Source organism: Drosophila gunungcola (assembly GCF_025200985.1).
Source record: "Drosophila gunungcola strain Sukarami chromosome X unlocalized genomic scaffold, Dgunungcola_SK_2 000038F, whole genome shotgun sequence".
Classification (NCBI taxonomy): domain Eukaryota; kingdom Metazoa; phylum Arthropoda; class Insecta; order Diptera; family Drosophilidae; genus Drosophila; species Drosophila gunungcola.
Genome location: NW_026453189.1, coordinates 352,143 through 379,788, shown reverse-complemented (window position 1 = coordinate 379,788; position 27,646 = coordinate 352,143). Strand labels below are relative to the sequence as shown.

The following is a 27,646-nucleotide window of genomic DNA, read 5'->3' as shown; positions in this document are numbered from 1 at the left end:
AATTACAAAACAGCGTATATCGAGTATTAATAGTGTTTCATTCTCATGTGTTTCGCGATATATTTATATGTATACACATTTCGATAGACTCTTCGATAGTCCTCTACCAGCCCTAGTCGTCACATCTCTAATTTATTTTCACACGCCATTTTACAATAAAATTTGTAGGGAACTGACGCTATATCCATTCAGGCAGTTTGAAAGCAGAGAGTATTGAAACTCCTGCAACCGTATTGATTGAAAAGAGACCGTTTGCAACGTTAATTAGTCATGGAGCGTAAGTAGAGCCTATACCCGCGTTGGTTTGTTCGTGAAAACACTGAAATATGTGCACTTTAGGTGGCGGTTATGGTGGTGGTGCCGGACAGGGGTATAATAATTTCGCTGTCCCCCCACCAAACTACCAGCAAATGCCAAGTAAAACTGGTAACTACAACGAGCCACCTCCGAACTACAGCAAACAAGGCGGTGGTAAGGCGTACACTAATTCCCAGCATTGAACGCTGCTCTATATCGACACATTTATGTTTTAGGTTATGATTCCGGTCATCGTGGTTCTGGCGGCGGCGGCGGTGGTGGCGGCGGTTCATGGAACGACAGAGGAGGCAATTCCTACGGGTATGTTATTAACTATAGCTAGTATATCTATACGGGTACAGATACAAATCATGGGTAGAGTTCCGTTTTTACGGTGGTTATAAGAGCTATAAGCAGTGTACGAACTTAAACATTTTTGATTCAAATCAGCCCAATCGACGACAATCGAGCCAGTCTCAAAAACATAATGTGTAATGTGATCAAAGATAATCCGCTGTGGCGGAGTAAGCGCCAGAAAGAATGCAACCGATGCGAACGTGCGTCGAAGTGTGAAATGCAATTCGAGCGAAATAATTTGGACTGGTGAAAAGCGCGTAGAAAACATTTGAGCGTTTTATCTCTTCAGCTGCTCTCAAAAAAGTATTCACTTATTTGGTTATTTATTATTAACACGGCATGTCTGTATATTTTGTGTATGTATGTTCTTTTTTCGAAACGCCGACCATAACATTAGAAACTGGTATTGTAAAAGGTTTTGATGATGCAAATGTATTGAATGGTAAATCGCCCTGGTGGGGATACAGATAATGGCTGCACCGAACAATCTAAAAAAGTAGTGGCTCAACAGCCGTTGAAATCGGTATGCAATGTTCGATTGCTGAAATCTATAATGAATTGCTTGGTTCTTCCATAGAGAATCTCGCGCACATTTAATTATAATTGTTTCGCTTTTAACATATTATCCATCCCTACGTGAACATTTTCAACATGACATATTACAAGCACAAACATTTCGAAATACACAAAAATGAAAAAGTATCGACCAACAAAATAAAAAACAACAAAAAAAGTGTAACAGACATGAACATTTATTTATATAAGATATGGATTTAATATTATTATGAATCAATCATATAAACCACGAAATCCCCAACAAAATTAATCAACCATATAATGATCCCAAAAGAACTGTTATTCATACTAAAGCTCGAAAAAAAACAAGAAATATCTATAAAAAAAAAAGAAAAAAAAAACAGTATGAAATGGTTTGGAGGGGCTGGTGTACTTCCGATTTTTTAAATTATAAATTATTTACGTATAGTCACATAATTTTACTTCAATTATCACAGATTCTAGATAAAATATTGTAGATAAATAGAGACGATAAGTATTTTAAATTTAAGGTACAGCATAATCTCTAGCAAATTTAATCTAAGATACGATTTCATATTCTTTACTCACATATTTATATTTATAGGAGGTATCAATTTTTTTGCAACTAAACTTTAGTATTTACCACTACTGACTTCGAAATCGATTTTATTGCAAGGCCTAGCTATAAGATAATACTAATGATTTGTACCTTATGTTTTTTAATGTATTGTACAATATAATATTGTGTTAGTATTAATATTATTTGAGTATAAGACATTAACTGGACTTAACAAAAGGGTCCTAGGAGAGATTGCTTCTCTTGCATCCCTTTCATTTTCGTGCATTTGGATTCCAATATGGAAAGATGTTGACAATATAAGACTGCAAAGGCTTAGAGTAGATGTTTAAGAGTATATATATGTATATACATAAACTACGTTGTCCTCCTTAGCAGTTTGATCAGTGATTGTCCCACTTGATTCTGGATATTATGATGGAAATTATCAAAACGAATATCCGCTGTTTTACTGTCGTCACTGAACGAACTGCGTCGGGTGCTATTAAGATGGTATTAGATACCTTAATGTCCAAAAATCAATATGTATTAAAGGGATCCTAGGCGTATACCTCACCATACTGCATTAAAACCAAAATCAAAGCATTAAATAAGTTATTCAATATCCTCTTTTAGAAATGGAGGCGCCAGCAAGGACAGCTACAACAAAGGTAAAAATAATGCAAATAATTGCAATCATATCGAGTAATGTATACCAATATTTTTCTACATATTGAACTTGAACCTAAAAACAAAATGAAAAAACCGAACCGATCAGTTCCAACGCAAAAAAAAAAAAACAAAAGAAAATCGTAGCAAAGAAAAATGTTTCTTTCCTGGCGGCATTCTTTGTGGGGGTTACTTATTATAAATCTGTCGAAAAGCCCACGTGGCGTGGCCTTTACAGTGTAATTAGTGTACTTCAAACTCGTTGATCTTGTTTGATCAACTATGGTTAACGACCGACTTGGTCTGCGAGGGTTACTTAATATTAAATTTCTGTGAAATGTTAAGTGTACGTCAAGCGTTGTCACGAATTATAGGCTCAAGGTGCATCGGTCGGGCTTACTCCTGGCAATTCGAGTTCATTGCTATTGGCCGGGTCACCTGTTTGTGTTTGTTGTACCACCAGTACCAGTACCAGTACCAGTACCTGTACCAGTACCAGTCTAGCTTTGAAAGCTCGCATCCCACTTAAAGTGTCCCCATGTCTCTCCCCGAGCCCACTAAAGGTTTAAAATACACCTCGAAATTATGGTTTCAAATACAAGTAAAGGCGCAGAGACGCTATCCTGGTTCTAATATGTTAATATCACGGAACAGCTAAGGGATAGGATTCGATACAATGCGGGGGCGTGTACTGTAAAGAACTTCGGCCGTCACCTTCGTTGCGTTTTCGGTGGTTGAAATGAGGGGAAAAATTCTAAAAGAGAAAAAAACAGTCCCATGCTAAGCTGTTCTCTGCATTGTCAGCGGGTTCTAATATCCTGTTCGCTTTTGTAGGACCCGGTGGATATTCGGGCGGCGGTGGAGGAGGCGGCGGGGGTTCCAGTGGCGGCGACATGATCACCCAGGAGGACACGATCTTTGTCTCAGGCATGGATCCATCCACCACAGAGCAGGACATTGAAACTCACTTCGGAGCCATCGGTATAATCAAGGCAAGTCATCATGGGACTCTCTCAACAGGCGGCAAGCCGTTTTAACCATTCGTTTTTCCTACCTTGTATTTTGACCTAACAGAAGGACAAGCGCACTATGAAGCCAAAGATTTGGCTGTACAAGAACAAGGAGACCGGCGCCTCCAAGGGAGAGGCCACTGTCACCTACGACGACACCAATGCGGCGCAGTCCGCCATCGAGTGGTTCGACGGTCGCGACTTTAACGGGAATGCGATCAAGGTCTCGTTGGCCCAGCGGCAGAACAACTGGAACAAGGGCGGCGGAGGTCGCGGAGGATTCGGTGGCCGCCGGGGCGGCGGCGGAGGTGGTGGTGGTGGCGGCGGCGGCGGTGGTGGTGGCCGATTTGATCGCGGAGGTGGTGGCGGCGGCAATGGAGGCGGAGGCGGCCGCTTTGACCGTGAAGGCGGCGGCGGACGGGGCGGCGGAGGAAGTGCTGGCGGCGGCGGTGGCAACGTGCAGCCCCGTGATGGCGACTGGAAATGCAACAGCTGCAACAACACCAACTTTGCCTGGCGAAACGAGTGCAATCGGTAAGCAAAACTTAGATATAAAGGGGTTACCACTTAAATTTTTCTTTTTTAAATGTGTATTTTGGAGTTATAGCTTTCTAGTTATAAAATAGTCGTCGATAATAATTACAGTCGATCAAAATAAAATTAACATAGGTATGAGCATTTAAAGAAACGAAAACGTTTCATAGACGACTGTGTTTTTAAGACGGTGACAAAAATAACTTAAAAACAACTGAACTGATCTTTCTGAAAATTCCCCAGATTATTTTATATATAAAAATGTAGGGTTTAATAATTTTGACCTTTTATAACAAAAAAACGTAATGTTTGCTTACTTTTAGATAACATATTGATCGTGTAAAACAGTTCAGTAGTGTTCGATAATAAAAAAAATGCCTAATATATAATTCCTTAAATTGTCTCTCTCAAACCAAAAAAAAAATATGTATATTTTAGTATAGTAAAATGAGGAAAAATTTTGATATTCAATTAGGTATCGTGATTAAATTACACTTGCAATAATCTTATATTTATATTTAGTGTATTGCAAGTAACTAACTAACTAACTAACGAAACTACTGAATAAGTTGCATTACAAACCCAGAGATGGATTCCGACTATAACCCGTCTTTTATTTACAGATGCAAGACTCCCAAAGGCGACGACGAAGGCTCCAGCGGTGGTGGTGGCTACGGAGGTGGCGGCGGCGGAGGCTACGAGCGGAACGATCGCGGATCCGGCGGTGGCGGATATCAGAACAGGGACCGCGGGGGCAACTCCCAAGGAGGCGGCGGTGGCGGAGGATACTCGCGCTTCAATGACAACGGCGGTGGCGGCGGCGGAGGACGTGGTGGCCGAGGAGGCGGAGGAGGGGGCGGAAACCGGCGCGAAGGAGGCGGTCCAATGCGGAATGACGGTGGCATGCGTTCTAGACCATACTAAAAACATGCAATCGATGGCACCTATTTTTTCACATTTACGTATTAATTGTAGCGAGTACTCTTTTAATTGTACTTTTAAATTTACCAGTCAAAACTAAATATAAATTACCAGCACATCTTCATTTCAACCGATTTCTAGCCAACACGGACACGGTTATCGCTCGTTTTGACTGAACTTAAATATATTGTAATCTAATTTAACAATTGTAACATGGTACATACAAATAAAATACATATATATATACATTTATATGTATAACTTATATATCGAAAAAAATATATAATTTATATATATATATGTATATAATTTAAACAACAAAAACGTTATTTTGTGTTTTTAGATTATTTATAGGCGAAATTCAGATTCAATTTGAAGAAATGGGATTAAGACTGAAGAATGGGTCGTATTATTTTACAGTTTGCAGACAAACTGTTTTCGCTTTAAATTTTCAACGAATCGCGGATTTTTAACTTTTAGTCGTATTCTGTTTCGATCTCATAATGGAATTTCTTCTATAAATATACCCTTACAGAGGGTATTATAATTTAAGTCAGAAGGAGACATTTCCGACCCTATAATATATATTCTTGATCAGCATCACTAGGAGAGTCCATCTAGCCATGTCCGTCTGTCCGTCCGTTTCTACGCAAACTGGTCTCTCAGTTTTAAAGCTATCTGCATGTCTTTTTATTGCATGAAGTATATAAGTTGGAAGACTAAAGCATAAAGCTTCCATAGGAACAATCGTAAAGAAATAATACGAACTTCGGCTTGCCGAAGTTTACTTCCTTTCTTGTTTTTTTTTTTATTTTTGTTTTATTTATTCCGGTGTATTTTATGTCCGCTTTAAAAAATTTGCTATTTTATTTGTTGTCAAATATGACAAAATTAAACGTAATTAAATTTGAGAATCCTACTACAAAATTTGTGTTTTCAAATAGCTATTAAAAAGGGGGTTTTATTGAATAGCCCAAACAACTTCGTTCATATGGCTGGCCCGGATCGGAAGTAGGTCATTCGATCTGGAGTATGGTCCTCAATGGGCTCAATGACGACTTTAATTGCGAACCCTAGGCACTTATTCTTAACGCACCCCAAATAAAAAGTCAAACGAGGCATTTTCGGGTGATTATTCGATTTTCACGGTGGCTCTTAATTCGATTTTTTTAGTGGCATTTATATTTTGACAGGATTCTGCAGCGTCACTCGTTATGCTTTTGCTCTTGAATCAGTTTCCTATAAAAACAGTGGGGTTTTTAACATTTGAATTGTTTGACTCCACTGAAAAGAGTGATTCATCCATTTTTGTTAACTGCGACATTTCCACTAAATTAAAATGTTTGTTTACGAGTCGATTTTTCACTCTTATCGAGTGAGTAAAGTCGAGAGTGGATATTTTAATACCATTTTTTTTTTATTTTACTTTATTTTTTTTTTTAATATACATAATTATATTACAGTTCATCTTTTTCTAGCAGGGTGTAGCGATGCTTGGATGGGCCAAGTTCCTTGAATTTTGACTCTGGAGGTGAAGTACCCTTGCCGGTGTGTGGGTCAGGTTCTATATCATTTGTGGGATCCGGCCCATAATGAAACTCCCTGTAAAGCGGAGACCGTTAAGCTTTCCGGAATACACAGTGTTAGTTTCACTCAATTACCTGTGCAGCTTGCCGCTGTAGAGATCCTGTAGGAACTGCTTTAGCTTTCCCGGCGAGTACATGTCGCTAAAGTGGGGGAACAGATACATGTGCTTAAACGAGTCGATGGCAATCAAGGGCAAGTCATCCTCAGATTTCCCCAGGTGGTGCAGAGGATGTGCGAATCGCTTGCCGTCAGCAGTCAAAAGTTCACGTTCTCTGCAGTAAGGATTAAAGGATTGGATTTAGGTAAATGCACATATCCAGACAGTGCCTTGCAACTTACGCTTTTCATCCAACAACTGACGCTCAATTATTGACTTGTAATCCTTAATGGAGTTAAGATCGTCTGGGCGATGGAAGAGAATGAGGAATGGCAGTCCTTCCTCCGTTAGTTCTTCAGCGTTCTCAAAGGTAATCTCTCGCACTAGCGGTACACATTTTTCCTGGATCCATATTTTTAGTTCGTCGAAATTCTGCAGGGTTCCAGTGTATGTTTCATCATTTTCATGAGACAAAGCCACATCGGGTCTAAATACTATAATGGGTGTGCCTGAAATAAACAAAAAGCTGATATCAGTATCGAATGCATTGTTTGGTGCTTTGTTGTGGCTTACCAGGCGGATGCATGGCTTGGGCAGCGTCCCCGAAGCCGACGTGGAACTGGCAGTCCTCCTTTAGATTTGTAGCCACTTTGCGAAAGATGTCGTACTCGGGCTGGTCTCTACGATCAAAATAGCCCAAGATGAGGCGCTTCTTTGAGTCCAGATTCTCCAAATCCTTGAGGGATTTGAACTCCTGGATGGGGTCCTCCAGCTGCTTCTTGACGAACTCGAGAAAGGCGTCTGCGGAACGCTGGCCTCGGTACTCGCGCTTGCTGAGCTGCCCATTGCGGACAATTTTCAAGGTCGGATACTTGTTTATGTGAAACCGGGAAGCAATTGCCGTTTCCTTGTCGCAATCCACTTTTCCAAGAACCACCTTGCCAGCCTCTGGGAATTCCTCTTTAATCTGTAGACGAAGACTCAATTAGTGGTCATGGATTTACCAAGTCTTAATTTATGGTCATGCTATAATTATTAATTGTATTCAATTTTGTTTCAACTTTACTGCCAATCCATTTGACTCACCTTATCAGCCGCTTCACCGAATATAGGTGCTAAAATATTACTAAAACGACACCACTCCGCATAAAAATTAAGGAAAACCAATTCATTAGACGCTGGAAGAAACAAAGCGAGTTTAATGTTAAGAGATTAAAGTTCTGTATGAGACTTAATGTGTATATTAGGTGTGACAAACGAAAAGTGATTGGGTTTAAAATACATTTGTAACGTTTAGTTTAAAAACTTAATAAACGCAAATTCAATTATTTGACAATTATGCATAGTTATGCTTTTCTAACACTTTTAAACGTCAACTGTTATTAAAAGGGAGTACAATTTAAAATAATAGTTTAAATTAAATATAAAAAAGAAGGTTTTAAGACAAATATCTTCTTAAGATCTAGCTTATCATATAATGCAAGTGCAAATTCGGGCTGCCCGCCATAGTACACAATGAAACCCCTTCAATAAATTAATTATTTCTTGGTGCAAATTACATATTAAGCTGATTAAATTGATCACTGGTGGGAAACAATGTGATACAAACAGTACAAAATATTGTAAAACGCACAATTTCGAAAAATTGTCTTTTGGCGGGTTTAGATTGAAACGAGGCAGAAGTCAACGGATAATAAATATAGTAAATATATTTAAATATAATAGACTAGCACTGGAGCGTTTTTTTTTTTTCTGTGGATAAGATAGACGTTCAACCCAAATGGAGCTGTAATTCCAAATCCAGCCACTGCGATGGCTAATGCTTTCTTTGATGCAATCGAAATAAACTCAAAACAATTTTAATCAGCGTTCGCATCTTCTCCTTTCGCAAATCGTCTGAAACGCAAGTTACCACGTTGGCAGTGCCGAATTGAACGAGCCGCTGATTTTGTTTAGTGACACGTCAATGGAAGTCAGTTAATTGATTTCCAGCCTCGCTGGCTGCGTAGCTGGTGGGTGTCTCACCTAGGGTCATATCGATATTATCACTGGTCATGGGCACGGCTCCGCAATCAGCCGGCTGGGGCTGCTGGAGGAGCTGCAGAACCTGGAAGTGGAAGAAACAGCGCGACTTAGTGCTAGTGCTAGTGCCAGTTCCGATCTTCGATCTCCGATGGGCCAAAGCCGGCCTGCCTTCGACTGCGTTAAATGATTCAGCGGGCGGGAGAAGAGAACCAGACCAGACAGAGCAGAACACGTCGACTCACCGCAACTAGGGCCATGCAGGGCCCGAGCTTTCCGATTCCGATTCTGGCTCCAATCATTGTGAGGAATTGGGTGGAGTGGAGGTGGATTTGCGTGCACCGGCGGAAAGTCCAAGCGATCGGCTTCGACTCAGTTGCACATCAGCTGGAATGGAACGGATGCCTGCTTGTCTTGGCGCACTGCAAACGTACGCACAATATAGTTTTAACAATTTGGTTGATTATCGGCTGGCCAGTGTTGTGTTGTCTCGCCCAGCTCAGTATTTTTAATACTAGACTATCGGTACGGTGCAGTGCTGTGCTATCGAATGTCACATAGTCACATGATCATCGCTAGCGACATCGATAACGATTACAATGGAAACGAAACAAAAAGTGTCTAATGAATACATATGCACACATATGTATGTGCAACAACATTTGCAAATCTTTGTTTATAATAGCTGACGCTTATGGATTTTATGGTGGTAAATAGAGCGAGAAAAGCTACTAGCAAAGCGCGTTTTCAATTCGGCATTTCGTCTCTAAGCTAAACACCTCAAAAGCTGCTGCCCAAACGTTTTGTGGACCCCGAAACCCAAATGTGTGTGCATACATATGTAACGATTGTAATGTGTTATTGATGCTCTTCGAACATCGGAATATGTACATACAGATACATGCAGATGATATACATGTGTGATGTATTTATGCAAACATACACATGCACAAATGTTTAATTACTCTGTTTATGACAACATAGACTCGTCGTGTAGCAAAATCGGTCGTTTTCCACTTATTGGTTATGGAATTGTGATAATCTAGTCTGGTTGTATGTATGTACATACGACATACATACTATGTATTGCGCACCTTGTAGGATTGCAATTGTGTGCTCACATAAATACGTGCATATACATATGCATTCGCATTATCTATATTGCCACCACGACACTCAAATATTAACTTCGATTTGTTCTAAAAGTGTTGGTTGTGCTCAAATTATCATGCATATGATTTTATTTGGCTTTGTTTGTGCACTTTCCAATGCACATGTCCTATGTACACTTACCAACGAAGTCCAAATACCATCCATATACCTACATACGTACGCATCTGCATGTAATTATGTATTCGAATGGTGGACATGAGCGACAACCGGATTTCCAATGACACAATTTACCCTGCCTTAATATACGCCAATAAGTAATTTTGGTAACGTTACATACATAGTATTCTTCTAGCCGATTCACACAATGTCCGATGGATCACCGCCTCCGTCGATTTGCTTTATCCGTGCCGCCGAATCGTATCCAAAATCACAAATGGAGAAGGAAGACTCACAGCTGTTCGTGCCCTTCCAAGAGCGTAAGCAGTAGTAGTTAATACACATATACATCTATCACATAAATAACTCTATATTATTATCACAGTGGCCGGTGAATCGATCAAGTACCTGGGACGCACGGACGACGGCGTCCTCGCCCTGTCCAACTATCGCATATTTCTCTCCAAGAAATCAACAGCCTACGAGACATACGTGCCGCTGGGCCTAATCGAATCTGTGCAGGTGCGAGACCTATTCCAGCTGATTGTGAACTGCAAGGACGCCAGCACGGTGCGGTGCTCCTTTCAGTCGGCGGAGCAGTGTGCCGACTGGCAGCGCCGCATCCACTTGCTTATCGGGGTGCCTGAGGCTCTGGAGACGCTCTTTGCCTTTCCCTTCTACTCCTGGACTTGCGATGTGATCGGAAGCGGAAACGGAAGTGCGAGTGCGGGTGCGAATGCGAATCCGAACGCGAATGCGAATCCGAATTCTAACGGAAACGGACTGGTGACCAAGGACCGCTCCTTAGCGCTGGCTAATGGATCGGCAAAGCGCAGCATGATGACAGGCACAGCAACCAATCCTTTGGTTGATCCTGCCAGCGAGAACGTGTCCTCGGTGAGCAACCGCCTGCAGCGATCCGTGCGATATGAGAGCGACTTCAAGAACGAGGTGACCCGCCTAGGCTTCGACCTGAAAGGTTCTTGGCGCATATCCACGGCCAACGCCGACTTCAAGCTCTGCCCCTCGTATCCGCCAAAATTGCTTGTGCCCTGCTGTATCACCGACGAGATGCTGCACAATGTGGCAAATTTTCGGGGGTCGCGCCGGCTGCCGGCTGTTGTTTGGCGGCATCAGAAGTCTGGTGCTATTTTGGCTCGCTGCAGCCAGCCGGAGGTCGGTTGGCTCGGCTGGCGGAACACAAAGGACGAGCAGCTCCTGAAGGCACTGGCCGATGCCTGTGCCTTTGACAGGGGCGAGCATGCCAGGCATTCCGCCTTCGCCAGTACAAAGGCGCAACCAACAAAAGGCTTTAAGGAGATTAACGGCCAGACCGGCTTATCCGGCAATAGTTCACCATCACTGGATGATTCCTCGCACGAGGAACTCACGCTCGATGAAATTAGGGTAAGTTTGATATGAGAATCACCGCAAAAGAAGCAAATGCTTGCATTTGTAAAATGGGTTAATACTGTCTATAAGTTTTTTATCAGTGTGAAAATAAGATATCAAAAACCAGAACATTTTTTGAAACATCTTATTTGTTTATCGTCTCTCATGCATTTTTTAAAATCTTCATGTTTTAAATAAAATTTAAATAAAATTATTTAGAGCAAATTTATCGAAGAGCAAAACAAAAACCCTGCTAGGCCTTAAATCGGTTGTTTAAAACTTAAGATTTACCCAAGAAATCAAAGGATATTATTGGAAAGATTTCATAAAATAAAAATAATGCTAAGTATTAAATAATTCAGTGAAAGTTAATTTAGTGCAGATTTATAAAGAAATCAGTCGAAATAGTTTTAAAATCCCCAGCAGATTTATAAAGAAATCAGTCGAAATAGCTTTAAAATCCCCAGCAAGCTACCAATTCTTAGACAAAGATATGAAGACGCTACTTCTTGAGATCTATTTAGATTAAACAGTTTTTAAGGGTAAATACATATGTGATAGTTTTTATTATCAACAAAATAATTACAATTTTGTAATTCCCATTAAAAATAGCATAAATTTTAGGAACTTCGATGAAATTTTTTATAATATCATATTTTGGGGAATCAATAAATTTAGGTTTCTTTTTCGTTGACATTTTCTTATATTCTTCTTAATTGGCATTTCTGTTAAAAAGTAATTTTTTCTTTTCTTTAAAAAGTAATACTTTCTTTTAATAAGTTATAAAGTAAACTTTCAGCCTATTGGTACTCTGTCTGAAACAATCCTGAATAACAACATATCTGTTTTTAGAAAATTCTTATTGTGGATGCTCGGAGCTATACATCCGCGGTTACAAATCGCGCCCGAGGTGGCGGCTGTGAGTGCATTGAGTACTACCCTTGTGCAGAAATTGAGTTTATGAACTTGGGAAATATCCATGCTATTCGAAAAAGTTTTCATGCTGTCCGGCAGCTGTGTGCGTCGTCTCCCGATGACCCAAAGTAAGTTAACTTGGCATTTGTGTAATGGAATCCAATCTTTTACAAATAACCCATAGTTGGTACGGACAACTGGAAAAGACCATGTGGATGCAGCACCTTTCGGGTCTGTTAGGAGCCACCATGACAGTCGTGCACACAATCGAAAAGAATGGACGCCCCGTACTTGTGCACTGCTCAGACGGCTGGGATCGCACTCCTCAGATCGTGGCGACGGCACAACTCTGTTTGGATCCATACTACAGGACTGTTGAAGTACGTCTATATAAATTCAGATTTGTAGCTCATTGAGTCACGTCACAATGCCAGAAATTCGTGACAAAGGGGGCAGCGTTTACCCTCCCTGTAAGATTTTAATATATTTGTTCTGATTCGTTATTCCTCACAGGTTGGTCCAGTAGAATATATCGAGTTGTTTGGTTTCTTGTTGTTTCTGACCAACCATTTAGTAGACGAATCGAGACTTCATAAAGTTCTGGCGTTTTCGTACAAATCGTTCTTATAAGAGCTATAGATAATTTAAAGCTTGATCTACGTTCGTATTAAAAAACACGGTGATAATGATGTGTTGAAAGGTTTTATTATGCGCGAATAAACTGAGAACCGAGTGTCCAGTATCACAGGTAGTCATCCAATTGATGGTCATCTAATTTGATTTAACGTCGAAAATGTAACAAATTTATCCCTATTTTTCTTATGATAGTTATAAGATAAAGTCGTGTGATCAGCTGGCTTTTTAATCTTACACTGCCTGTGTTATGAAGAAGAGAATTTAAGAAACGAATTACGGTTGTCTTGTGGTACTGATCGATACAAAATTATAAACAACTTATTAAAATACTCTTAGCATTTAGTAAAAAAGTACTGGATAGGATAATTTGGACTGGAAAGATAGACTCAACATTTTAATGTTACCATTATATTACAAAAATCTGTGTATTCGATTGGCTTATTAAATGTAATGTAAAATAAGCTTTGCTAACGATCGATTGGTCTTTTGATTTGATGATCATATATTTCCTTTTTTTTGTTGCAGGGATTCCGAGTCCTTGTCGAGCGTGAATGGCTGAATTTCGGGCACAAGTTTGCCGATCGCTCCGGAAACGGCCCCAACTCCGACGAAGTTAACGAGCGATGCCCAGTTTTTCTGCAGTGGCTTGACCTGGTGCATCAAATACACAGACAGTATCCTTGCAGTTTTGAGTTCAGTATAAGCTATTTGGTAAGAGATGCATTGGATTGCCGCATGGCTTGTCTACTAACACTCACCCCTTAGATCAAACTGGCGCAACATTCACTGTCCTGTCTATTTGGCACGTTTCTATGTAATTCGCTCCGAGAACGCATCGAAAATTCAGTTTTCGACCGAACGTTTTCAGTGTGGCCATTTTTAGCAGAAACTATGTATAGAAATCCTCTCTATAAGCATGAGACTGAAAAGGTAAAAATCTTTCGGGTCCTTTGTGAGTATTGACAGATTAAAATATTGCCTTCGTTTTATTAGGTTCTTTGGCCGGCGCACAGTGTGCGGTTTTTATATTTTTGGTCTGACTTATACCTTGGTAGCTTAGGCAACAAGAATGGAACTGATCTGCCATTACTGAGTAATGAAAGACAGGGTGGACACAACGGTGGGTTCTCAAATATCCTTGAAATGGGTTCGCAAATATACTTGGGTTTTTCTTCCACAATACAGGCCTAATGGCGAAGACAAGATCTTCTGAAGACTTAACAACGAACGAGCTGGGACAAAGCACTATTTCGAGAAGATCAAGTGATCCGAACCTGACAGTTGAATCCATGTATGTTCAATTAAAATTATAAAAAGTGTAGAAAAATGACTGATTTTCTATTGTGATTCAGTGTTACAGATTGCTTCAACGCGAATAGCAACTCCATGTTTGACATCCGATCTGAAACCGACAATAGTGTTAGCGAAAATGTTAGAGAAATTGTTAAAGACTCCAAAGAACTTGAGCTGGACGTAACGGATGCAACTGATGAAGGTCCATGTGGCCTTGCAAAAAATCCCATTCTAGAGTTCCATAACGACCAAAGTACAGCTTCTAACCGTAACATATTGGAAGTAGATTCACAATTGCAATTGCGAAGTTCCATGGTGTCCTCACAGCAAATGATCCCTGCACCCGGACGATCTGTCCAGGTCTTGGTTTATTCTGAAAACGGTAAGCTATTCAAATCACTATACATAATTAAACAAGACAAGAAAAACCGCTCTAATCGAGTGCCTAGATCATAGGAAGTTCTACTCGAGTGTTTAAAATGATTCTTAGAAAGGCTTTGTTCACTATTTAACAAAACACCTCCTAACGAGGTAAAAAGTCGTGAAGTCGAATGCTTTTTCATTTTCGTCACAAAATTTGATATCAGTTTTTTTTTTATATTAGAGATGCAATTTTTTTTTGTACCTCGTTAGGAGGTGTTTTTGTATGATTTCAGAAGTTTTTGTTTAAAATAAAGTCAAAGTACCCCAATCTTATTACCATGATAGCTATACTTTAGTACGTATTTTATTTAAAAAAACTACGTTTGGAAAGACATTAAAGCTTAACTAACAAAACCCTTACAGCTATTTCAAAAATTAAATATTTTTTTAAAACAACAATATGTATAACAAGTAGCTATATGATATCGTCCGGTTTTAATAAAGTTAGAAGCGTAACTCAGAAACAATAAATCATTTCTTTGTATCGAGTATATTTATATCAATTGAAAAACAGCTCCATGGGAGCTATATAATATAGTCGTCCGATCCGGCTTGTTTTTACTTATATGCAATAGAAAGACAACTTTTGAAAAGTTTGACGTAGAAACGGATAGACAAACAGACGGGCTTGGCTAGATCGACTCTTCTAGTGATGCTGATCAAAAATGTATACACTTTATAGGGTCGGGAATGTCTCCTTCTGACTAAAATTATAATACCATTTGCAAGGATATAGATTAACATTAAAGTTGTGTGGCTCCCAAGAGAACAATATAATTTTCGTAAGATATTTGCACGCATCTTGCTTACTTTTTGCAATGTATCTGATTGCTTATATAGTTGCTTAAATTAAGAATAGTTTTGAAAATAATTTTTAAAAAGTAATTGAGAGGAAACCTGCCTAGTGGGCCACCTTAAACAAAAAAGTCAGATTTTAATGGAACTTTTTGGATTTTTGTGTTCAACCCAAAAAAAACACATTTGGGCCGGTTTTGAATATTTTGGAATTTGACGAAAGTTTCTCTGTTTCAAAAAGTTAACTTTGGTCACTTTTTTTTATAAAAATAGCACTTACTCTTTATTTAATAACTTCTTATTGGTAGGAGCTATCTTGATGATTTCTTAAGCAATTGCTGCTTAAATATATAACCTTGTAATTCAAAAACTTAATTTAAACTTTTTGTTTTGTTTTTTTAAAATTTTCTTTTTGGTCTAGCTAAAGATTTCTCATTTATAAAAAAATTAACATTGATCAATTTTAAACATATTAAAAATATTTATTTATTGATTTTTAATATTAAAATGTTTCCAGTTTTTACTTCCTATTTATTCTGTAAACGTGAAAAAATATCACGCAAACTTCCCGACAAACAAATAATGACTGGAGGATTCTTTTTCGCCAGCATTGAAATTAATTGCGATAAGTAATGGAAATTTTTTTTTTACAAAGCCAGAATACTGATAGAAGCAGAACTATGATAAAGCTCATTGCCTAGGCTTATTTTGCATAATTTTCTTTAATAATTAAAAACATAGGATAGTTAGGATATTTTCAAGCCATTTCCAAGTTGAAGCCATTTCCATGTCATAGTAAACCCCTTTTTGTGGTATTGGCTCACCTTTAAATTTCCAGCTGTTTAAGTCAATTTTTTCAAATTATAGAGAAATTATAATTCAAATATCAATGAATTTAAGTTTTTAAAAGTCATGAAAGAATACTTTTAATCATTCGATGGACTTGAGTCTGGTAAGAAACCTACAGTAATTTGTTGATCAACTTCCAATAAATTCTGATACGGCCAAAATTTATACATTTATTGCCCAAAACGTTTAATATTTTACTTTAATTGACTTTATTGACAACAACGATATGATAGAACAACGGTTCAAAGTCAGACCTTGCAATAATCGACTAAAATCGAAAAAAGTCAGCTCACACAGACGTTAGATAATACATTTTCAAAAATCTTCAAATTTTTTCATTATTTTTAAAATTGGTAATATCACTACTATTATTTTGATCAGCCGGAATTAGTCCTCATTTCAGAAAATGGCTGATTTCAATCAAATAAATTGCAAAATGGTCAGAATTTCCTTTGTTTTCAACTATGTAAAGCATAATCAAATGAAATAGTCAACCGTTACATGAACTGGTCAAGAGAAATAGCAAAACAGAAATTTAAAGATGAGGAGCGGTGGCAATACTATTATTTTGACCGCAGCTGTAATTACTTCTTGTTCAAAAAGGTATTGTTGCTAGCTTGGACAAAAATTTCTTTTAATATGATGCTGAGAAAGCGGAATGCTTGCTATCATTACTGTATAATTATGTATTTAAATTATTGCTTTCAGATCAAAATCCAGTACCTTCAAAATCTGAAGACACAAGTGATATTTGTCGCGCTTTGTGGCATGGTGCAGTCGATACCAGCACGGATACTCTGATTCCCGCGGAGCCCGAACAAAAATCGAGCACCGACAACAGTAGTAGAAACCATACACCTCCCCTCGACCTGGTCAGTGGTGATACGAAGCCAGAGTCGACTACTGCTGTTAAGAGCAGTATAGTCAGTCATAGCTACAATAATTTGCCCAAGGTTCATGTGAAACCGAATGCCGTGATGTTTCCGAGGCGAGGGGACACTTTTCCGCATCACCTGGACCTACAAGTGCCAAGGGAATCTACGGGAAACACGGAGCGTTGCAACCCGGATAAGTTGTCCAAAGATGCGAGTGCAAACGGATCCCTCTTGGTGGGCGATGGCTACCACGCCGAAGAAAGTCTTTTTACGTCTCCCGAACTCCAGAGATTTGTGGGCCAGTCGCCATTTGATGCCCCTTCTGCCGGTGGTCGAATACGTCGAAATACCTTTGGGTCAAGCTTCAGTCGCGACCTAAAATTTCCAGCAGAAAACGTTAGGTGACTAATCTACAAAAATATTTTTTAAATCTATAGATATCGAGGTATTTTGGTCTAGTAGAAGCCTGAATTTTAAGCATTTTTTCAAGTAAGATACAAATGAAATGAACAAAATTTTTAGTTTACAATTTTATTGACTAAAAAAAAAAATTTTTTTTTTTAAACCCAATATTTGCCTCTGAAGTGGGGTATTCAAAAAAATCGCTGCGTCCTGGTTGACATGATTTCAGCAAATGTAGTAAAGATGTCGTTATCGGGTTGACTACTTTCAAAAAACAAAATTTTTAATAACAAAGTGGCGTCGACTTGAAAACAAAAAATGTTTTTTAAAAATACTTACAATCAAAATTTGTTCAAGACCGAGGCAGACGCGATAGAGAGTAGTATAAACAAGATACTCGATATATACAAGAACTCGAAATATCTTATCAAAAAAATAGTTTCGAGAAAAAAAGCGCTTAAAAGTTTTGAAAACATTTATAATGTCTCGGACGTCACGGCACAAAATCTGCTGTATTTCCTAAAAATTTTGAAAAATCTTTTAAGGATAATATTTATAAAAGTCTAATCATTCAAAATATTCAAAAAAAAAAAAAAAGAGATTTTTTTTTTAATTTCTAGACCAGAATACCACAAGTATTGAGTTTTCAATAAAATAAATTTAAAAAAGTCTTGAAAAAAATCATATAATTTTTTGATTAGTGGAAAAAATGTTTCTCTCTAGGCATTTCCATTTATACCGAAACCCATACAAAAATTAGGACAGTTCGCCCCTTAAGACATGTTTTTTTGTTCTTTTGTTATATTGTCCTTGTGAAACTCTGATGCACTAGAGAAAAACAAAAGTCTGATTGCAATGACAGGATTCAAATTCTTTCGCACCCCATCAGAAGTTGCTAATATTGTTTTATTTAATCCTTGGTAATTTTTTGTATTATCAAACTCAAGATTCTTTAAGTTTTAAGGTAATTAACAACCAACAATCTATACTTACAGCGCACAGCAGTTCCCTTTGTCGGGGATCATTTCGTTGCCCCCTACACCATTTCAGGAGAGGGCGCAGTTTACGATATCTTGTCCAGATGGCCTAGCTCATGGACTCAGCGAACAAAACATAAGACTCCACCAGATCGTACAAGAACACAAGGTAGCAATTTATGCATTTTACCATTTCTCTTGGAGCTAATTAAATTTCTTAAACTGTTTTAGCTACGAGAGGAAATGCTATTGCGGGAAATACACGGCATGCGGCTGGCTTTGTTGGAAAAAGGCTGCCCCAGCTGCAATAGCATCGTTTCGACAAATATGGAACATGTAAATAATGATTTTAATATTTGGATATAACTTGCTTGTATATATTCTTGAGTAGCCTGGATGATGTTAGATAGATATACATAGCTTCTTGTAAAAGGCGTATGATAGCTTGATTAAAAACAAGGCTGTTACAAGGGCGTTTGCAGGCTTAGCCGTTAAATTTTTCAATATAAGCACACTCTTAACAAAACAGTGCTTTCAGTAATGTATATTCGTAAAATAACAAATTCGTCTATAATTAAAGACTGTTTTAGGAGCATGATAGTACAAGGAACAAGGTGTAATTTTGTTTAAATATACATATTGTCCATATCCTTTCAGTCGTCTAATTTTTTAACTCTTCTTTAGGAAAATGGATCGGATATCGTTGAAAATGCTTCAACATGTTCCTGGGAAGCCGTCGAAGATCGTAGCGGTCCCCCATCGTTTCCCCCTTCCTCGATCCAAGAGAAAAGAGCATCCAGTGTCCTTTGGGTACCAGATCATGCAGTTTCACGTTGCTCTAGTTGTCAAACTGAGTTCTGGCTTGGACGAAGAAAACATCATTGTCGGTGCGCATCCAACTTTAGAAACTTAACTGTTTTACTCTAAAGATTTTAAACATTCGTATAATTTTTAGCTTGAGTTGAATATAAACTATCTTACATTTTTAATTACTTTAACACCTGACTGATTGGTGTTTAACTAAAGTCAATATCGTATTATTTACTTTTTTGAAATGTTTACTTGGACAGATGACTATACTAACAAAGTAAACAAAGCTAATCAAGAATATATATAAAGCAAAAAACAATTATTTAAATTTGTTTAATTTAAATCATACCTACCCGCTAATTACCCCTGCAACTCGTCGCCTGCTTTCATAAATCAATACATATGACGGTAGGGCAGGTGTGGTTTAAATTAATCCAGTGCCAATCGATTTTTAGTTGTTTTTTTTAGAAAATGTATATAAAATGACGTAATGCTTTCGTGTGGAAATTATGTTGCCCAGGGAAAAATTGTGACAACAGCCCAGTACGACACATGGCTTATCAATGTTAATAGATTAGTTTGTTGGTGTACAACCTCTAAAATTTTAAGTTCCAAGAAAGTGCCTTTGAAATCGACCTTGTTAGATTTTCGCTTTTCTTATTGATAAGCATTACAACGAGTACTACTTTGTAACTTTGCAGTTGTTGTTGTACCAAAAATAAATCACTTTAAAAGTCGAGTATACGAGTATTGGAAAAAAGTAAAAACGGGGTTAACGGTATTCAGGCTCACTATTTAAGTTAAATGAATTGATAATGAATGTTAATACGTAGAATTATTTTTTGTGTGAATATCAAATTCCAAAAACAATCGTTCATGCCCTGGACAAATTATTAAATAAACGCTGGTGTTTTGCGAATGTTTTAAAGCAAAAGATAATTTCATTTATATTTTCGTAGAAGCAGTTCCCTCCTTTAGCATCTGTGCTTCTTTAAACAAATAGTTCCATCCAATCAATAAATCAATATGAAACTGTCAATAGGCTGTAGGATCAAAATTTAATTTATTTTGTATCACTTTAAGAATCTAATAAATCTATAATACGCTATTTATTTAATACATTTGCAGATCATGTGGAGAAATTTTCTGTGCTGACTGTTCGGAATTTTGGGCGCCGTTGCCAAACGAAAAGCTTTTTAATCCAGTTAGGTTGTGTGGATCCTGCTACACGACCGTCACAACAAATGTCCAAGAGTACGCAACCGTTCCTTCAGAATCCCAGGAGAAGGGCGATGCGACGTCTTCTGCAAATTCCTAAGAGCTTTTCCCAATTAATTTAAGACTACTCTGTTGTATCAATATGTACATATTATTACTAAAAATATTTATTGCATATGTGTTAGCACCATAATAGCGAAAAATTAATCTGTGCGTTTATATAGAACACGAAACTATACAATTTTGTTAAAAATATATTTGTGGATATATGGAAACAATTGTAAATTAAAATAAATCATTAAAAAAAAGTATCTTGGGTATCTTGTCACCTTTCCTAAACAATTGAATCTCTGAATTTCCAGCTGTTCCATACAAATTCATCTTCCTGAAATTTAAATCGTTCTTTTCTAAAAAAAAAATTCGGAAAAGGCAAGGCAGCTGGAACAGCTGACGACCAGCTGACCGAATTTCAGCAATTCAGAGTTAATGGCCTAATCCCACAGAGCAGCATCCACTATATATTTCAAAGGTTTTGCCGTGCCGTAAATTTCCTGGTTATTACTTGACGGTGGAATTAAGGTAACCTAACCGCACGTTTCTGGCCGATATTTAACCAGCTGTTCAGATCAGCTAAAATCAGAAGGTGTGCTCTGTGGAAATCGGAGTTTCACACTTTCCAAAAATCCCAACGGTTATTCAGGGATGGACTTCATGGATAGAAGGTTGCTCCTCAGAAACTATGGCATCCGTTGGAAACGGTTTGAACTTTCAACAAATGTGAAACTCCGATTTCCACAGAGCACAACATCCTTCCGATATCCCGATATCAGCTGATATGAACAGCTGTTGCTCGTCAAAACGTAAACAATGTCAACAGGTCAACCATCTTTGTTTATGTTTGATGAGCTACAGCTTTTAAGATCAGCTGAAATCGGGAAGTAGAAAGTGGATGTGCTCTGTGGAAACAGGACTTTCAATTTTTTCAAAAATCCTAACGCTTTTTCAACGGATGGTGGAGGTGGAAATACGCTATAAGGTAGCCCATTGTTAGTTTGGACAGCCCTGGCAAAGTCTCCGTTTGCGAGATCCAATAATAGAGTTATGCTGCGCTCATCTCTGCTTATTTTTCGATCGTTCAGATATTATAAATATCAAAAATATATATTACAAAAAAAAAACAACGATATTCTATATATCAGGTGAATAAAATGTCACGATATAAATATTTATTTTATACAAAACATATCGATACATTGATATTTTGATATATTTCCCACACTCCTAGCTGTGTCATCAATAGAAGCGCCAAACACGGCGTTGTTTCGAAGATTATTTTGTTAATTGTTCTCCAATTTGTTAAGGACTTGGCTCGAACAAAGATGAGTGAGGTTCGAAACCTGATTGACTTGACCGAATGGGATGAGGATGAGCCTAACGAGGAGACGAAAGGCACGATGCTGGAGGAGCCAGAGGAAGTGGTTGTGGCCTCGAACTTCGAGGGTCCCTTCGATCCCTTCGATTTGATGGAGAAAGAGGCTTGCATCAAGGTAAGGTTAGATAGAGTTACATAGGTTAAATTGCTTTTTACTTTGGCTTTGGGCAATATAGAGGCCAAACGCTCTCGCAAACAGTCAGTGTCCTTTACACTTAAGCACTTGATTAGGTCAGAGGTAAAAGTAAAAGGTGTGCGCCTTTCTTCTCACTCACCTGTTCGCAGAACTCTAACCTATAAGGTGTATTCATTGATTCCTGTTCCAGGGGATGACTTTGAAGACGCAGATCAAGGAGAAGGTATCGAGCGCCGAAAAAGCGCCAGATCTGAACGACGAGAGCCCTCCGGTGTGCATGCAGATCTATGCGGCGTCCGGAGAAAACTCCCAGAAGCGGCGCTCGAACGGGTCGATCCAAAAGCAGCTGCTAAAGATGAATGCCACACGATCGGTGGCCAGCACACCGCCCCACAATCGATCCAATGCGGACTTTGAGAACACGGTTTTCAACAAAAGCCTGCAGATGCTGGCGGCTGAGTCGCCGCTGAAGCTCATTGAAGACGACGACGTCCTTTCCTCTAGCGACTGTTTCGAGGAAGACCTGAAAATGCTACGAATACCGATCCTAGACGCCCTAAGTAATGCGGAACACAAGTCGAGTGCCGAGGACAACAGAGAAGTTAATGAAATTGAGGCCAAAACCCAGAAAGTTCCGCAGCCGGAGCCTGAAATTGATCAACCAATCGCACAGGATTTGGGCCAACTTCTTAAGCAACTGCAGATGTTAGTCCACGAACACGTTGAGAGGAGCAAATGGCATCTGTTTGACATGGCAATTAAATCAATTGCTGCAGTCATCTTTGGTCCAAGTGGCACTTGTCTGGAGGCCCGGAAAGCTGATCCAGCTAAACAGTCGCCTTACTCATACACGCGACAGGAAACATTCGATCGCGAACTCCAAGTACGTTATTATTTGTATTAAAGTCAATACCCCTTCGGTTGGAATTTCGATTTAAGGAGTTTTCTTCAACACCCACGATTTACGCAATCTAACAATTTTCTATTTAAAGGGCACAAGAACACTGCGCTCTTCCGATACTATGCATTCACCGGAGGAGGAGGTCGGCTGCGCATCAATGGCACCTGCCAGCAGTGATCCAAACTTTCCAGACGCCATGGTGTGCTCTGCAGCCACCTTCGACGCCGAGCCTTGCTCGGATCCGTTTGAAAGGGACTTGCATTCATCCCCACCGTCGATTGATTCCGCACCAGTGACCAGAAACGAGCCGTACATGACCGAGTTAATGGACGAGCGTCTCGCTCTGCAGATCAACGAGCTGCTGGAACGTCACAAACTCTTTAAGTCGGCGAACGGTGATCACGAGCAACAGGGCATCGATCCCAGGACTGTTATATTGTTGGTGAATCCCAACAACTATGGCAATCAGCAAGCACAACCGTCCGCCTGCAATGCGAAGCCGAATCCACTGCGGGATTTCAACGATGCTGGTTCAATGCGCCGACGATCGTCCTCACTGTCCATTCAGGACAAGTGCAAGCAGCTCGATCGCCAGGTGGAAAATCTGCCGCCGCCCACGGAAGTCAAAAGAACTGCCACAGTGGGTCCGATAACGGAAGCAGCTCCGTTTCGAAAGAAGAGCAATTCCTTCTCCATGCCCAGTAACCCGTGCACAAAGGCCAACGAGAGCAGGCGCACCCTGTTGAGCAGCCGCCTGAAGACACCATCCATAACAGAGTCCGTGGGGAAAGCCAACGGAACCGTGAAGGCGGCCAAACCTACTAAGCCAGTGCTTCCGCTCATAGAAGTGGCAGCGACGAAGGAGTGCACCAACATCAATCGCGTCTATCCACGTGTCCCAGAGACGCCCCTTTCCTCGAAGACCAAGTCCGCCCAAAAGATATCGTACACGAGCACACCACTGCCGCAAATGCGCACCCAGCAGCGCAGATCCATTAAGCCAGTGGGATCAGGATCAGGATCAGGAACATCTTCATCATCCCTGGGCAATGCCTCCTACTCGGCGCCAAACTTCAGGGCCGCGAGCTTTTCCAAGAAGACCGGTTCCGGATAGAGCGCTTAGCATAGATAGGAGGCACTTGCTAGTCCCGTGGTGGTGGCGCAATGTCGCCTGAAAGTGAATCTAAATGTGATGACAAGCGACGTGTGCGGTCAAGATAAACCAACAAAGTGAATTCGGCTTGGCTATCTCGATGTATTTTTGTTCTATTTGTTTATGCTTAACGTTATTAGATAAAGTGAACTGATATGGAGTCTGTCCCAATTCGCCTAGATAGTTGGCTTAATTCAATTTAATTGTTTGATCGTCTGTTGCGTCAAATAATAACATAATAATAAATGTAGGGTTAAACCGACAAACCAGTTTCGTGAATCGGATAATCAGTGTATTCATACTTTGAAATTCAATTAAACTGATAAATTGGTCACGATAGCTACCCCTTAGAAATGGCTAACAACAAAAAACCACTCTATTGTAAAATACATCTCACTGAAGTAGACTTTATTGAGTTAAGCCACATTTCTGATTCCATTCAAAGTGTGTGGAAATGATGATCTGATTAGCTTAAACCTCGAATCAGCCACTGAGAATAAGGCACTTGCCTAGCAAATCCTCTCTTAAATCTTTTTGATCAAATTTTTCACAACCTAATGGCTTTAGAAGCACACTAAATAATAATTCACTGAGACAGATTACCAGATAAAAAATTTCCATATATTTAAAGTGCATAAGTAGGAAATAACAAACAATAAACGAAAAAGGGCTACTTGTTGAGCTTGCTCTTGAGAATGCTCAACTGGGTGAGGCAGTTGTCGCGGTAGTTGCGGCGGGCGGCCAGCTGGTCCAGCGGCACCATCTCGCCCAGCTGCTTGGCCACCTCGACGGCAACGGGACCCTCCATCTTGGGGGTGGGTCCCATCGTCTCGCTGACCGCGTAGATGGTCTTCGAGTAGCGCTCGAAGTAGTTGGCCATGCCCTCGGCGTTCAGGTGGGCCGTCTCCAGCGGACCGAGGAACGCGTAGCGCGGCCCCAGCCCGTTGCTCATCACGCTGTCGATGTCCTTGACGTTCAGAATGCCCGCCTCCACCAGGCGCCACGTCTCGTTGAGGATGGCGTACTGGATGCGGTTGAGGGCGAAGCCCTCGATCTCACGCGACAGCGTAACCGGTTTCTGGCCAATCTCGTCCATGATGGCGCGCGTCTTCTGCACCCATTCCGGTTTGGTCCAGGGGGCCGGCACGATCTCGACCAGCGGCACGTAGTATGGCGGGTTGACGGGATGCGACACCAAAACCTGCTCACGAAAAAACGCACTTGGCCTCACTCGGTTCTCATCAAACAAACACACTGAACTTGAATCTCAGATACCAGCACAAGGGAATTGGATTTGGAATTGGAATTGGAAATGGAAATGGGGACGAGGACGGTTGAGCTTCAAGTCATGATAGCAATAATAAATTTCAGCTTGGTGAACTTGGTAAATAATCAATAAGCAATGTTGGCATTGCAATAAAAGGAATTTATCTGCATATTCAGCTAAAACTGTAGCATGTATAGCCACCATATAAATTGCAATCATTTTTGAATCTCTTACAGAGTGCCGACTATTTTATATTACTATTTTGTTATAAATACTGCTGTTTTAACAATAAATTCATCTTGTTGACCCAGATCCTCTCAGGTCCTAACTTTTCCTTACTTTTCAAATTAAGGAAGGGCATTAAAAGGGATGATATCCCAACGAACTTTCCCAAAATGGAATCATATAACCTTTTTTATACACAGGTTAGGGTAATCTAAGGGCTTGTACTCACGTTGGCCTTGTTCTTCAGGTCCGCGCTGAAGAGGGAGGGCAGAAACGTGCTGGTGGAGCTGGACAGGATGGTGTTGGGGCCGACGACCGCGTCGAGCTGCTTGTACAGGGCCACCTTGAGGTCGAGTCGCTCGGGGATGCACTCCTGGACGAAGATGGCATCTTTGACCAGCTCCTTGAGGTCGTTGGTGCCCGAGATGCAGGCGAACTGCTGGGCGGCGGTCAGCTTGCCACGCAGAAGGCCCTTGGCCTCGAGCTCCTGCAGCTCCTTCTGGGTGGCGGTCAGGGCGGTGGACACCTGCTCGGGCAGGATGTCGAAGAGCACCACCTGGTAGCCCACCGAGGCGAACAGCATGGACCAGGAGCGGCCGATGAGTCCGCTGGAAGGGGAATGGTTGATGGTTGATGGTGATGAGATCCGAAATCGATTTCCCTGCTCCTTCCTACCTGCCCACGATGCCCACTTTCTCGTTCTTCGCCTGCGACATTTTTGTTTGTTTACTTCTCTGAGTGGTGGAGATTGGAGTTTCTGTGGAGTGGAGCTGGAGCTGGAACTGGAACTGGAGCTATCGACTGCCACTTGGCACGGCGTACCTGCGTTTGAACAACCAGACGACAGCGCAACCGGTTTAATATTGGGCGATAACGGCAGAGGTGAATCAAGTGTACCCTATCCAAGTGTTTGTGTGATGTGTGATGGGTGTTGGGTGTTGGGTGTTGGTGGAGATTTCCGCGGAGATAATGGGCCGTGCGATAATAAAGCCATCCCTCTAGACAATTGGACGATGTCAGACCGAATGTACATATATGTATGTACATATGTGTACACGCATTTGGGGGCTGAAAAGTACAAATTTGTACTCTGCATATGTATGTATGTATGTATGTATGTATGTAGGTTCGGTAGAGAGCGGAGGAGACTTTGCTACTTATTTATTTAAAAAAATGAAAGTAAACGAATCAAAGTATTTTGATTTATTTAATGTTGTATATACATAGCAAAATCAAAATTATGTTTATACTTTGAAAGAGTATAAAAAATCATTTGTACTTTATAAAAATCTTGCAGATCTAACCGATATTTAGCTGACTATATCTGTGGCCGATAAACTTAAGTTTTCGAGCTCCCTAAAATAAAATGTGTTGGAATTTATTATAAGCTTCTACTTACATAGATCTGCAACCAAGTCCAAAAAACAAGAACCTTTCCCATAAAGTGGTTGTCCATTTGACGAGATAATCCACATCCGTCGCGAAAAGTTCTTGCCAGGCAACAAATTTCCTACTGGGTGGCAGGGTGGCAGTCGACCAAACTGTGTCAAGATGCCCTTAATTTGACTTTTATTAATAATGCTACTGTACGATTATCTTTGTGGTTGTTGTGGACTTATGTATTTGCTACCAGCGCAAAAATAACCGTTTGAATTGTTAACCAAGATTTGGAGGCTTCCCTACAATTTGTATACGCAAATAAGCAACATATGTACATATGTATGCAACCCAATGTATTTCAAAAATTTTAAAACTATTTCCCAACAGTCATTTGATGTCGTTTTGACCAAAGATCTGACTTTCAAGTTTAAACTGAAAGTGCTAAATCACATTTTTATTTTGCCAAGCTTACTTTAAATTCCTAATCAATTATTTGGTTGACCGCTTTAGAATGTTAGACGCAGTGAAAATATTTACTGTGTACTGTGATACACTTTATTTATTTTCTTTTGTGAACGAGTTACACTAAGCTGGCCACATACTAGTAGGTTAGCCGTTAATTTCTAAAGACAAAAATAATCAAAACTTAAATTCAGCTTATTCTCAAAATATATGTACATACATATATTGTTTTGAGAGCGGAGTTAAACA

At 39.9% G+C, this 27,646-nt stretch overlaps 5 protein-coding genes across 13 annotated transcripts; 3 read left to right on the top strand and 2 right to left on the bottom strand.

Annotated features, from left to right (window-relative positions):
- Positions 1–113: 113 nt before the first annotated feature.
- On the top strand, positions 114–5,205 carry LOC128260729 (RNA-binding protein cabeza). Of its 3 annotated transcripts, XM_052993948.1 has the most exons (7): positions 115–277; positions 340–471; positions 534–618; positions 2,384–2,418; positions 3,251–3,408; positions 3,491–3,960; positions 4,584–5,205. In XM_052993948.1, the coding sequence occupies exons 1-7, from the start codon at positions 271–273 to the stop codon at positions 4,882–4,884; spliced, it is 1,188 nt and encodes a 395-aa protein (XP_052849908.1). In that variant the 5' UTR covers positions 115–270; the 3' UTR covers positions 4,885–5,205. The 3 variants fall into 3 exon arrangements, with proteins under 3 accessions (XP_052849909.1, XP_052849908.1, XP_052849910.1); XM_052993949.1 differs by lacking the exon at positions 2,384–2,418 and having other exon boundaries at positions 114–277; XM_052993950.1 differs by lacking the exons at positions 2,384–2,418; positions 4,584–5,205 and having other exon boundaries at positions 118–277; positions 3,491–3,630.
- A 1,088-nt stretch (positions 5,206–6,293) lies between these two features.
- Positions 6,294–9,069, bottom strand: LOC128260748 (endoplasmic reticulum resident protein 44). The gene is made up of 7 exons (XM_052993974.1): positions 8,833–9,069; positions 8,591–8,672; positions 7,652–7,743; positions 7,139–7,532; positions 6,808–7,074; positions 6,543–6,738; positions 6,294–6,483 (listed from the first exon to the last, which is right to left on the bottom strand). Exons 1-7 carry the CDS (start codon positions 8,887–8,889, stop codon positions 6,339–6,341), a joined length of 1,233 nt encoding a protein of 410 aa, XP_052849934.1. The 5' UTR covers positions 8,890–9,069; the 3' UTR covers positions 6,294–6,338.
- A 79-nt stretch (positions 9,070–9,148) lies between these two features.
- LOC128260714 (myotubularin-related protein 4) lies at positions 9,149–20,817 on the top strand. Of its 7 annotated transcripts, XM_052993919.1 has the most exons (16): positions 9,170–9,296; positions 9,359–9,412; positions 10,053–10,176; positions 10,242–11,263; positions 12,101–12,291; positions 12,348–12,543; positions 13,325–13,510; positions 13,565–13,729; positions 13,793–13,919; positions 13,985–14,090; positions 14,152–14,474; positions 16,868–17,435; positions 18,432–18,582; positions 18,645–18,749; positions 19,098–19,300; positions 20,352–20,817. In XM_052993919.1, exons 1-16 carry the CDS (start codon positions 9,282–9,284, stop codon positions 20,539–20,541), a joined length of 3,726 nt encoding a protein of 1,241 aa, XP_052849879.1. In that variant the 5' UTR covers positions 9,170–9,281; the 3' UTR covers positions 20,542–20,817. The 7 variants fall into 7 exon arrangements, with proteins under 7 accessions (XP_052849880.1, XP_052849885.1, XP_052849879.1 ...); XM_052993920.1 differs by lacking the exon at positions 9,359–9,412 and having other exon boundaries at positions 9,149–9,296; XM_052993925.1 differs by lacking the exon at positions 19,098–19,300 and having other exon boundaries at positions 9,169–9,296; positions 20,352–20,517.
- Positions 20,818–21,708: 891 nt separating this feature from the next.
- On the top strand, positions 21,709–24,329 carry LOC128260721 (uncharacterized). Its single transcript, XM_052993935.1, has 3 exons — positions 21,709–21,988; positions 22,200–22,892; positions 23,002–24,329. Exons 1-3 carry the CDS (start codon positions 21,821–21,823, stop codon positions 24,022–24,024), a joined length of 1,884 nt encoding a protein of 627 aa, XP_052849895.1. The 5' UTR covers positions 21,709–21,820; the 3' UTR covers positions 24,025–24,329.
- A 333-nt stretch (positions 24,330–24,662) lies between these two features.
- Positions 24,663–26,435, bottom strand: LOC128260733 (lambda-crystallin homolog). Its single transcript, XM_052993957.1, has 3 exons — positions 26,231–26,435; positions 25,785–26,163; positions 24,663–25,264 (listed from the first exon to the last, which is right to left on the bottom strand). Exons 1-3 carry the CDS (start codon positions 26,269–26,271, stop codon positions 24,734–24,736), a joined length of 951 nt encoding a protein of 316 aa, XP_052849917.1. The 5' UTR covers positions 26,272–26,435; the 3' UTR covers positions 24,663–24,733.
- Positions 26,436–27,646: the final 1,211 nt, after the last annotated feature.

Coding starts and splice junctions, on each gene's coding strand:
- LOC128260748 (XM_052993974.1), bottom strand. CDS start 8,889: ATGATTGGAGCCAGAATCGGAATCGGAAAGCTCGGGCCCTGCATGGCC. Junction 7,744..8,590: donor TAATATCGATATGACCCTAG/GTGAGACACCCA, acceptor TGTTTCTTCCAG/CGTCTAATGAATTGGTTTTC. Junction 6,484..6,542: donor TACAGCGGCAAGCTGCACAG/GTAATTGAGTGA, acceptor TCCGCTTTACAG/GGAGTTTCATTATGGGCCGG.
- LOC128260733 (XM_052993957.1), bottom strand. CDS start 26,271: ATGTCGCAGGCGAAGAACGAGAAAGTGGGCATCGTGGGCAG. Junction 26,164..26,230: donor AAAGTGGGCATCGTGGGCAG/GTAGGAAGGAGC, acceptor TTCCCCTTCCAG/CGGACTCATCGGCCGCTCCT. Junction 25,265..25,784: donor ACCTGAAGAACAAGGCCAAC/GTGAGTACAAGC, acceptor TTTCGTGAGCAG/GTTTTGGTGTCGCATCCCGT.
- LOC128260721 (XM_052993935.1), top strand. CDS start 21,821: ATGAGTGAGGTTCGAAACCTGATTGACTTGACCGAATGGGATGAGGAT. Junction 21,989..22,199: donor AGAAAGAGGCTTGCATCAAG/GTAAGGTTAGAT, acceptor TTCCTGTTCCAG/GGGATGACTTTGAAGACGCA. Junction 22,893..23,001: donor CATTCGATCGCGAACTCCAA/GTACGTTATTAT, acceptor TTCTATTTAAAG/GGCACAAGAACACTGCGCTC.
- LOC128260714 (XM_052993919.1), top strand. Junction 14,475..16,867: donor CTTGGTTTATTCTGAAAACG/GTAAGCTATTCA, acceptor TATTGCTTTCAG/ATCAAAATCCAGTACCTTCA. Junction 18,583..18,644: donor AGATCGTACAAGAACACAAG/GTAGCAATTTAT, acceptor AAACTGTTTTAG/CTACGAGAGGAAATGCTATT.
- LOC128260729 (XM_052993948.1), top strand. Junction 2,419..3,250: donor CAAGGACAGCTACAACAAAG/GTAAAAATAATG, acceptor TCGCTTTTGTAG/GACCCGGTGGATATTCGGGC. Junction 3,409..3,490: donor GAGCCATCGGTATAATCAAG/GCAAGTCATCAT, acceptor TTGACCTAACAG/AAGGACAAGCGCACTATGAA.